The sequence below is a fragment of the Brassica napus genome, chromosome C2 (genome assembly GCF_020379485.1).
Source record: "Brassica napus cultivar Da-Ae chromosome C2, Da-Ae, whole genome shotgun sequence".
Classification (NCBI taxonomy): domain Eukaryota; kingdom Viridiplantae; phylum Streptophyta; class Magnoliopsida; order Brassicales; family Brassicaceae; genus Brassica; species Brassica napus.
This window is the reverse complement of record NC_063445.1, coordinates 33,209,123-33,220,784: the sequence shown is the minus strand read 5'-3', so window position 1 is coordinate 33,220,784 and position 11,662 is coordinate 33,209,123. Positions and strand designations below refer to the sequence as shown.

The following is an 11,662-nucleotide window of genomic DNA, read 5'->3' as shown; positions in this document are numbered from 1 at the left end:
AGGATCTTAGGCCACACAAATCTGGAGCTGGACGATGAGACCCTTGAGCAGTACACGTTAATCGAAGTGGAAAAGTTGATGCGCATGCAAGACCGTTCTTTAAACGATATTAAAGAGATGCCTAAGATCAAATATGTTTTGCTAAAAGAATTGGGGAACAGTTTGTGGAACCAAGAAATGGATTACAATTTTGCCGAAGAAACGATCAGACATGACAGTCAGTACAACTTGCTTAACGCCGAGCAGCGTGCGATTTCCGAATCAGTCTTAGACTCTGTTAACAAAAAGGATGGAAAACTATTCTTTGTACATGGCGCAGGGGGCACAGGAAAAACATTCCTCTATCAAACCATCATATCCAGACTTCGCTCGATGAAACAAATCGTTCTCCCGGTAGCTTCTTCAGGAATAGCCGCATTGCTACTACCAAACGGAAGAACAGCTCATTCACGCTTTAATATTCCTTTGAAGCTCGACGAAGATAAGCTCTGCAACATCAAACCAGGTACGATGCTCGCTTAACTCATTGAGAAAACGGACCTCATAATCTGGGATGAGGCACACATGACGCACAAACATGCCTTCGAAGCACTTGACAAAACTTTGAAGGACATAATGTCTATGAAAAATCCACACGCAAAGGATCAAACTTTCGGCGGAAAAACGGTTTTGTTAGGTGGTGATTTTAGACAAATCCTTCCGGTAGTTCCACAAGGGACTCGAGCTGATACCGTCTTAGCTTCGATATGTCATTCAAATCTATGGAATTTCTGCCACAAGTTCCCTTTGAAGACAAATATGCGAGTCAACCATGACGAAAAAGAGTTCTCCGATTGGCTTCTCAAAGTCGGTGAAGGTCGTCCAGAATCAGAACAGGGAGACGAGGACGATGGCTACCATGACCAAATGGTAAATATCGATCCAACATTGCTCAAAGAGACTAAAGAAGAGTCACTAAAGCAAGTTGTCGATGCAGCGTATGGTGATACCAACCAAATAGAGGCCTCCCAAAGTTCCTACACCGATAAAGCTATCCTAACACCCCGAAATGATACAGTCGATGAAATCAATGCGTATACAATCTCCAAAACCACCGGAGAGTCAAAAGACTACTACAGTTACGATAGCTTTGAGGTTTCGGAAACTCAATCTAACCAAAATGATACACTATACGCCATTGAGTATCTCAACTCGATGGAGTTTCCAGGGTTGCCTTCCCATAAACTCACTCTCAAAGTTGGGGCCCCGATTATGCTTCTGCGAAACATAAACCAAACAAAGGGATTATGTAATGGTACCCGTATGATCCTAACCCACATAGGCGAAAGAGTGCTTAAAGCAGATATAATTACTGGTTCCCACATTGGAAATGAAGTTTTGATCCCACGAGTAGTCCTCTTGCATGGGGATACACAGCTACCCTTCACTTTACGTCGACGCCAGTTCCCTATCAGATTGTGTTATGCGATGACAATCAACAAAAGCCAGGGCCAAAGCTTAAAAGAGGTTATCCTATATCTTCCTAGACCGGTCTTCTCACATGGTCAACTCTACGTGGCCCTCTCACGTGTAACAAGCAAAGCAGGACTAAAAATCATCAAAGGCGAAGACTCACACAAACAAAAAGTGAAGAACATAGTCTACAAAGAAATCTTCAACCGCCTTCATCCACATGAGAGTAAGTAAAATTCAAAACTCAGAATCTCATGGAAGATTTCAAAGTGGTTATCTATCTAAAAATTCATATCTATCTACTATGCAGCACTCGAGGTACCACCAGAAATGAATCAGAACTAAAACTCCTTCCGTGATGAAGGTTACCTCAGTGCTTACAAGTACGTTTCCCTACTCTACTATCTAATTAATTGATAACTAATACTAATCTATGTTCACTGATATATTTAAAAATAAATTTCAGGCTCCCCAACACGGAAACTCCTTCCCTTCCACCACCTCCTTCGTCAAAAGTCCACCGTCTTATTTACGATTTTTCTTCTATGTTTTAAGACATTAACATATGCTCTTAATAATGATAAGGACAATTTTGCTTCTACACATAATTTATAACAAACTTAAATTTTAAAGAGATTAAGATTATTTTTTTTTTACAACTTTAAATACATTATATTACTCAAACAAACTGATGTGTTAATCGATTTTTGCCTTCAATATAACATACACTGTTTAATTTAAAATAATGTATTGCAAATAATTTCATACAAAATAACCCGGGCGTAGCCCGGGACCGCCTCTAGTTGAATTAAAAAGAAAAAGAAAGTTACCCCAAGTGAGATGCAAATGAATGGGAAAATTGAATGCATCAACATAACTTGTAAAGAAGTTTTTGTATAAGCTGACAGCTTTTATCTTTTAGATACATATATTCTCTAGAAAAAGAAACCCCATATCAATTTATAAAAACGATGAATCGCTTCTCGTGCTTTTTGTTTGCCATTGTATTGTGCGTTGGATTGGGTAACTCGAAGCTATTTGAGAGAAACCTTATACAGTTCAGAAACTCTCTTGGTCCGGAGAACTTTCTTACGGTGTTTTGTAGATTGAACGAACACGACCAAGGCTACCATCATTTGAATCAAGGACAAGTTTACGATCTTCTTTTTTGGGACAGGTTTTTCTTGAACAAGGCTTATTGTGCATTATGGCAGGAAAATGGCCGTCAAAAGTATCATGCATATTTTTTGGCATACAAAACTGGTGGTCTGCATTTTGATGAAAAGAATTTTTGGGATTGTAGAGAAGATGGAATTTACTTCACACATGGTAAAGAAATCCCCAAATTAGAGAACAGATGGATCCCAATTTAACTGTACTTTCCTATTATTACTTAGTTTTTCTAATGGATGTTTTTTTTTAAGAAATTCAAAAACAATTATATGGTGTGATCATTGGTGGATTATGGAACATTTATACTTTTCAAATAAATCTTGTCCTCCGTAAAATTTCCAATAAAAGAAAAAAATGTTATAAATAACTAGATATGATTGACTATTATAGATTTAGTTTATATATGCAGCCATGTGGTGAGCACAAAGCCAACTAATCTTTCGCCTTTTACTAAAAAAAAAATTACTTTATATATAAGTATTGTATTTCCTATGAAATAATACAACATCAATTCATTACTTTGAATTCCATAACTAACACCGATCTTAAGATAAGACATGTGTATTTACATGATGCTTTGCAGAAAATCAATGTTTTTAAAACCGATTCAGCACTGAACTAGACTATTTTCTGGGTCAATGGGTTATTGGATCAACTGTGGGTAAACTATAGGTCAATAATTTTATATATAATTATAAATATTTTCTGAAAATTACAAGATAGATTCATTTTTATTAAAAATATAATAGAGTATTTAAAATTATTTTCTATATTTTTAAATTTATTTTACATATAAAATATCAAACAAATGATTTAAAATATTTAACAAAATTTTCGTAACAATTTAGATTTAGAGCATATAAAAAAGATATAACAAGTTTAAAACTAAGAAGTATTTAAATTTCTAATGTAAATAACAAAATTAACTTTTAAATCTAAAAGGTATCTACGGAAAGGGATTCTCGATCGGGTTACTACGGAAAGGCGTAAGAGTCGAGAGATACACTGTCGAGGATGAAGAGTCTTCATACAGAAGATCAAGATATGGATTATCAAGAGATACTAACTAGGCAGGGACGTTTCTCTAGGTCTGAAAGGAGAGAGAGGAGCCCAAGAAAGGTTTTTTGAAGCAGAGAATCCAGCAAGCAACAGCAACAGCGAGAGCACTCTTCCTCAGAGAGAGGAGGCTTCCGCCATGAAGGGGACCACTGTGAAGGAGATTGCTTGCACTGAGATTGAGACAGACTCAGCTAAGGTATGTTTAGAACTGGAAAATGGCTTAGACTTAGTAAATGAGATGCTAGAGCAAGGAGTAGATAGTCTAGATGAGGATGGTATGGATCTCAAGGAGACATTAGCCATGTTAAGGAAAAGAGTGATGCAGTGGAACTGGCCTTGAGCGAGAATGAACAGTGAAGAGAGGAACCAGAGGCTGCGATAGAAACCTAAGAAGCAGGGGGCAAAGAAGAAACTGTTTAAAACAACAGTCAGTTTGGCAGGTGCCACTACAAAGAAACGCATGGTGCAGGCCTTTCTGTCTCCTCGTAAAAGAAATAGAAACAAAGCTATGGCTTCCCCAGGAGATGGGGTGAAGAAAGCAGAGGAGAAGGGTCCCTCAAACTCAAAGGAGGATACACCAAAGCCTTCAAGATAGTTAATGGAGTACAACGATGGAGAAGGACAGCCGGGGCTGTAGCCTTTATTTTTCAAGTTTCAAATAAGCTCAATGAGCAATTTCTGTTTCAGTTTAGTTCTTTATTTTTGGTATTGTTTGAGTTCTCATAAGTTGTATGAGATGAGATTGTTTTATGCAATCACAATGAATAAGATGTTTTTTTACTACTGGTGTCTTTGGTTTTATTTGAGCTATCGGTAGACCTCATTCATTCTGGTGCTTTCATCCTTGGTTCAGAACATAATCAAGATGGATCATGATCGCTTGATAGGATTGACTACCTGATGCAGCGGACAAATAGGTTGAACGGTCGATCAAGGAACCTTTAGAGTTCCTAGAGACATGTTCTTGGATCAATCAAGAGTTTCTTCCGATAGCTTCTTGAGACCAACTTACTGTTTGATAAATTTAATCAAATCGAACAAGGTATAAATAAAACAGCTAGTTTATTAATTATCAAAGTCTCCATACAAGCTTCAATGCCTATTTATATTAAATTCTTAAATCTAGAAAACCATAATCTTAATTAAAATAGGAAAACAACTAAAATATGGAAAATACAAATAAAAAGTAATTATCTAAACTTATTTGAAATAATAAAATAAATAATAAAATATTTGAATATATTCCAAATACGTATCTGCATCACTACAGCATGTTTCTTTTACAAGAATCAGATCTTGTTTCATTAGACCATCTTTTAACAAGGTTACGAGATAAAGCTTTTGGCTACTGGAAATACATGTTTTAATGGGAATAATTGAAACAACTGAATCGTATCAGAACTGGGGATCGTCACTCAGGGATTTCCTCTTATCCCGACAAAACAGGTCATCCATTTATTTTCAGTTCATATGGTCGTCACTCACCATCATCAACCTTCCAGCATTTGTTATTCAACCCTTTTTGGACAACCACCGAGACACTTGGACTATGTTTGTACAACAATTAGGTAACCGATTGGGCAGAAGCATGCAACGACAGTTTAATACGAATTATCTCAATATGTGGGGAGTTGTAGTTACGTATAAGTACTACAACAGATCTTAATTCATCTTTCTTTACACCGCGGTGCGAAGGACCAAGTATCATCATTATCAACATTTCAGCAAGGACCACAAGTTCTCTGCGGACTGATCCTCCTTGAGAGGTGATTGGTAGTTGTTGTAGGTGCTGTCCACACCCATATTTATTTCTACAGCACCAAATTCAGAGTAATCAAGCTTTAAATTTTTTTTTGAAACCACAGCTCTTGAAATAACCTACAGCTGTACAAGTGCTCTGCAGAGCCAAATATCCAAAGCAATTTTTTAGTGCTTTCCATAAAATTCTACAGCAATAAAATTTAAAGCCACAGCAAAAAGTCTACAGATTTTTTTCTACAGCAAAAATTTTAAAGCTACAGTCATTACCAATCGGACCCAAAGGGTTGCATTGTACCCAATTTTACAGCTCAAAAGAGCACACTTAAATATATTTTTATATGAGAGTCATAAGTTGGAATTGCAGAGGTATAAGAATCAAATGGACAATTAGTTATCTCAAGGAGATTTGACACAAACATAAACCAGAATTTGTTTTTATAGGAAATGAAACAAGATTTCGTTTTTGTTCAAGGGTTCCAATCTCATTTTGGTTTTGAGAATTTGGTCACGGTGGATCCCAATTGGGCAAGTGAAGGAGTAGCCTTATATTACAATAATGATTACCAAGTTAATATTTTGTACACCAACAACCAACAACCGTATGATTGATGTGGAAGCAGTGATATTGGGGAAAAAGTTTTTATTACCTTTGTCTGTGGAGACCCAATACAAAAGCTAAGGGATCAAGTATGTGAAAGATTGACGAGACTTGTCTTAGCAAGGACAGACCCATGGTTTGTTATTGGGGATTTAAATAAAGTTACGGGGAATCATGAGAAAGAAGGAGGCTCATTGAGAAATGCTGGATCTTTCATGAGTTTCAATAATATGATCAGGAATTGTGGTTTATTAGAATTTCCAGCTCGAGGGAACTAGATGTCTTTGGAAAGGAAGAAAAGGGACAAAAATGATTAGATGTCGATTAGGTCCGGTATTGGAAAATGAGGACTGGCATACTTTATTCCCATGTTCTTTTGCTGAATATTTAGGAATGGTTGGATTTGACCATCGACCGATAGTGGCGTTTATCGAGGATAAGGTGCCTAGAAAGCGGGGACAATTTTGGTTTGATAAAAGATGGATTGGGCAAGATGGCTTATCGGATTCCATTGGAAAGGATTTGAATCAGGAGGAAGCAATGAGTTGGATTTTGTTACTAGAGTAGGAAATTGTCGTCATGAAATTGCTAAGTGGAGAAAAAAATAAGCCCTCATATGGGAAGGAGAAAATAAGTGAACTTCAAAGAACTTTTGAAGAAGTACAATTAGATGAACTCAGGAGGAAATAATAGATGTCATTAGAAAGTTACAAGAAGCGTATAAAGATGAGGAAGAATATTGGCAGCAGAAGAGTCTGAATATGTGGCACACATCAGTGGACGTCAATACCAAATTCTATCATGCTTTAAGGAAACAACGACACGCTAGAAATAGGCTTGTGGGTTTATACGATGAAGGTGGACAATGGATAACAGAGGAAAAAGGTTTAGAGAAAATTGTTGTGGATTACTTTGATGATTTACTTCGGTCAACTACGCCCTCGGAGTTTGAAAGCTTTCTTGAGGAGATCCCATTGAGTATTACTCCAGAGATGAACCAAAGATTGATTTACAATGCGTCAGAGGAGGAAGTAAGACAGGTGCTATTCATGATACATCCAGAGAAAGCGCATGGACCTAATGGGCTGACAACCTTATATTTTTAACATTCTTGGTCCCGCATTAAAAAGGACCTTCTGGATCTGGTGAATAATTTCTAAAAAACAGGAAAACTAGATGCAAGATTGAATTCAACAAATATATGCTTGTTACGAAAGACAGAGAGACCTACACAGATGACCGAATTGAGGCCGATAAGTTTTTGCACCGTGGGTTACAAGATTATATCCAAGGCATTATGTCAAAGGTTGAAGAGTTGAAGGTTTTTCTTTACATGATTATCGTTTTTCACTCCTTTAAAGGTAGATCTATAAATCTATTTTTTTTTTATCATTTGGTAACCTCTTGTTGCTTAAAGCTCTTACCTTATTTTTGAAGTTTTTCTTTGTTTTGAAGCAATTTTAATGCTTCTGAATATGCATGTTTTTCAGATCTGAGACAGACTTGGAAGACTCCCCTAAGTCTTCTCGGAAGTCTTCTGGCGGAGTCTTCTCCCATGTCTCCTCTTTCATAATAGATCTGAGTGTTTTGGTATGTCTCCATATCTGATTTTTCTTCATTTGGTAACCTTTTGTTGCTTAAAGCTCTTACCTTTTGAAAATTCTTTTTGTTGATTAAAGCTCTTACCTTATTTTGAAATTTACCTATGTTTTGAAGTCATTTGAATGCTTTTGAATATGCAGGGTTTTCAGATCTTAAAAAATCTTTGGAAGTCTTGAAAGTCTTTTAACATATAATGCACTAGATCTCCGATATCTCTTTTCATAATAGATCTAAGCGTTTTAGTAAGTTTCCATATCTAATTTTTCTTCATTTGGTAACCACTTGTTGCTTAAAACTCTTACATTTTTCCAAATTATGTTATGAATCTTTGATTTAATTTTAGATCTTGACTTATCAAAATGGAGGAGCTGTCTGATCATTTGGTAAAAAGATCTGAGTGTGTTGCAGCTGATGGAATTTCAAGTTTGAGGTAGACTTCATGGAAGACTTGTCCAGGAAGTCTTACATGAAGACTTCATGCTCTTACATGAAGACTTCATGCATGCGAAGTCTTCTTGGAAGTCTTCCACGAAGTCTTCCACAGAGTCTTCAAAAACCTGAAACCTGAACATGAGTACTATCAATGTTTATGATGTGTATGTCAAGTGGAGTCCAAAGTTATCTATGTTGAGGAATGATCTCTAACTCCAAGTGTAATAGTTTTGTTTATGGTTTGTTTTGTGATTTGCAAGTGTACTCTTTTAGTTGTGGATTCTTTTCTAAATTTAAACATATGTTAATGAAAATTTGTTAAATATGTTCATGTGTACACTATTAGAAAAATTTAGTCAAATTTACTAAAACTCAGGGAGAAGACTTCTCAAAAAACATAGTTAAATTCACAAAAGATCAAAAATTACATAAGATAAGAACATATAGCACTTTCACCAGAAGTCTTCTCAGAAGACTTCTGGGAAGTCTTCGGAAGACTTAAATTTTAACCGGAAATTTAAAATATAAGTGGGAAATTAAAATTTATGCGGGAAACTCAAATTTTAAATGAAAACTAGAATTTTAAATTTTATGAAAGTTGAAAAATATATCTTATTATCTAAGAAGACACATTAAACCTTATGACTTGATATTCTTGAAGTTACTTAACAATTTTGAAAGTTAAAAAATATATCTTAAAGTCACTTAACAAGTTTACAAAAACTTACGTAGCAGACTTCCGTGGAAGTTAGAAACATTAATAAACCTGAATGTTAGTAACCTCAAAACTAAAACCAATTAAGTTATGAATTTCATTGAGGAGCCCAATATCGACTAATATAAATGAATTAACAAGAAAATGTTAAAAAAAGTCTTTACAATTTTAGAGAAATGAAAATTAATTAAACATTGACGTAGGAGACTTTCACAAGTCTTCCAAAAGACTTCAAGGAAGTTGAATTCTTCCATTTTTGTCATTTTTGCAATTGAAAATTTACCAAGAAAGACTTCCAGAGAAGTCTACACTACAACAAATTTCTTTACAAGACTTCTTTCGTAAATATTGGCTTATTTTTGTTTTTGAAAAAATCTCGAAAATACCAGAAAAGATTTCCTGGTACTCTTCTAGGATAAACATGTTAGTTTTGCAATTGACAAAATTGTGTCAGAAATTTGTTTTTTTCTAGAAGACCTACATGGAAGTCTTCCACAAGAAAAATAAAACTTAAATATTTTACTTTAACTAGACGACTTCAATGTAAGTCGTCTCGTGTTACTTTTACAATTGAAAATAAAATTTAACTGTTTAATAACTAGACGATTTCCATGTAAGTCTTCCGGCATAAGAGTTACACGAAAGTCTTCAGTGCTAACCAAAGGTTTGACCAGAATCTCGGAATAAAACTTTGGAAGACTATTGTGTAAGTCTTCTCTCAGTATACTTACATGGAAGTCGTCTAAATAAAATCAAAATATTTTATTTTTATTTTTCAATTGCAAAAGTAAACTGAGACGATTTTCACCGAGAGTGAGAAGACATCCAGGACAGTTGAGACGAATCTCCCGTAAGTCTTCTATTGGGAACTTCCATGTAATCTTTCTAGAAAAAGTTAAATTTCTGACATAATTTGGTCAATTGCAAAACTAACATGTTTATCTTCTCTGGTATTTTCGAGATCTTATTGTTAACAAAGAAAAGTTGGAAGACTTCCAGAGAAGTCATCTATAAAAAACAGACATAAAATCAATTGCAAAACTAACCTCTACATTGACTAGAAGACTTTTGTATAAGTCTTCTCAAGACTTACACAAAAATCTTCTAGTGAACAGATATGGAAAAAAATTTCAAAAATCATTGTTAGATCCAATGAGGTTCTTATTTAGCTTCTCCAAGCATGCAACACTTCTTAATGAAAGTTACTCACTCGTTCTTGACCAAGAATCATGAACTTGAGTAACTATAGTAAGCTTATAAATTTTGAATTATATAAGTTGGAATTTTGGGATGAAATAAAAGAGGAAGTGAAGGGGAAATGGTTTTTGTGTGTAAGAAATAAAAATATGAAGATGTAGATGTTGATTTTAGGTGCATTTAGAGCTTGAAATAGTTTGTTTATGGTGGTTGATGTATTGATGACAATGACAATATTGTAAATAAAAGAGGAAGACGAGGATGATTGAATAAAATAAATATTTTCAAAAAAACCATATTTATGAGATTAAAATTTGAAGGATTAAAACGATAAACAGAAAAAATAGTTAAAAATCACTTATATGATGTCTAATTAATTGTAAGGACCAGAAATGCAAATAAATAGATAAAATTTCATATATTTAAGTTTTTAGTGGTGAAACTTCAAATACAAAGTTTTACTTTTTAAAAGTCTAAATTTGAAGTTTTGAAAAAAAAAATTAGAGTGCAAAAAAACTATATATTTAAAGTTATAAAGTTTTTTTTTTGGAAATGATCTAATACTATCAATATCTTATACTTTGCTAAGGGTGGTTGGTTCTTATACTTCGGGAAACCTAGTATCAAGTTTAACCTTGGAGGCTGACCACAATTAATTATATCTTCAAAGGATGCCACAACATCTTAAGGATTCATAATCTCATAATCAAAAAGTGTTAGAACACATAGATGGTTCTGATGATTCAACTGGTTTGGTAAATAATAATTTGGTTATAAGTCTTATTTGCAATATGCAGGAATCTTTTGTCATGGAAATGTTTTAGTACAGACCTGTCTGCATCTTTTCATTAAATTATGCAGGGATGGCGCTTGTTAAACCACTCAAATGACCCAAGATAAATTGATTGGACCACAAATAAAAGTCGTAGAGAAAATGATAAGCGAAGCTGCAACCGAAGTTCTGATAATATCCATTTATTCTACTTCCGACGTTTCTAATTTTGATCCACAAAGTAGAAATAATGCAAAAAAAAAAAAATTAAATAATGCAAAAAAAAAAGTCACTCGATTACTGTGTTTTAGTGCAAAAGTCTTAGTCTTCTTTTCTTTTCCAAGAAAGTATCAAGGTGCTTCCTTTTGCTTTGTTTTTTTTTTCTCGGGTATTAGTGAAAAGGTCTTACGCCATCAGCTTTGGGGTAATTCTCGATAGGTTTCTTACAAATTAAAACTAGAATTTTTTTTTTTTTTTTTTGTTAAAGGGTTTTCATAAATTTGAATAGGAGCAGCATACAAACAAGAAAATGAAATACAGGGAAAGGAGCACGGAAGCTCAAATTGACACACCAATTCCTACCCTAAAAAGGTACTAAACCAAAGCCTTTGAGCTTTCTACCACTGGTAAAGATAATCAACAAGAAAACAATCACATGAGAACCAAACACCAACAATAAAGAGAGGAGCCGACGGGGAGGGTGAGAACCAATATGTACTAAGGTTTCTTGGCCTTAGCTGTCACAGCGGCAAGAGAAGAGAAGAGACCGAATTGGCGGCAATGAAAGAGTACAGACCAACACCGAGACCATTCCATCGAAGTCCGTATTGGCGATCACCCAAGCCAAACTCCAAACTCCAAAGACTTGAAACCCTACAATGCGCAGACCGCAAATGTAAGC

At 34.8% G+C, this 11,662-nt stretch overlaps 1 protein-coding gene across 1 annotated transcript; it reads left to right on the top strand.

The window, feature by feature from the left end:
* The first annotated feature begins 564 nt into the window (after window positions 1-564).
* On the top strand, window positions 565-2,055 carry LOC106384069 (ATP-dependent DNA helicase PIF1-like). Its single transcript, XM_013824089.2, has one exon. The coding sequence runs from the start codon at window positions 565-567 to the stop codon at window positions 1,684-1,686; it is 1,122 nt and encodes a 373-aa protein (XP_013679543.2). The 3' UTR covers window positions 1,687-2,055.
* Window positions 2,056-11,662: the final 9,607 nt, after the last annotated feature.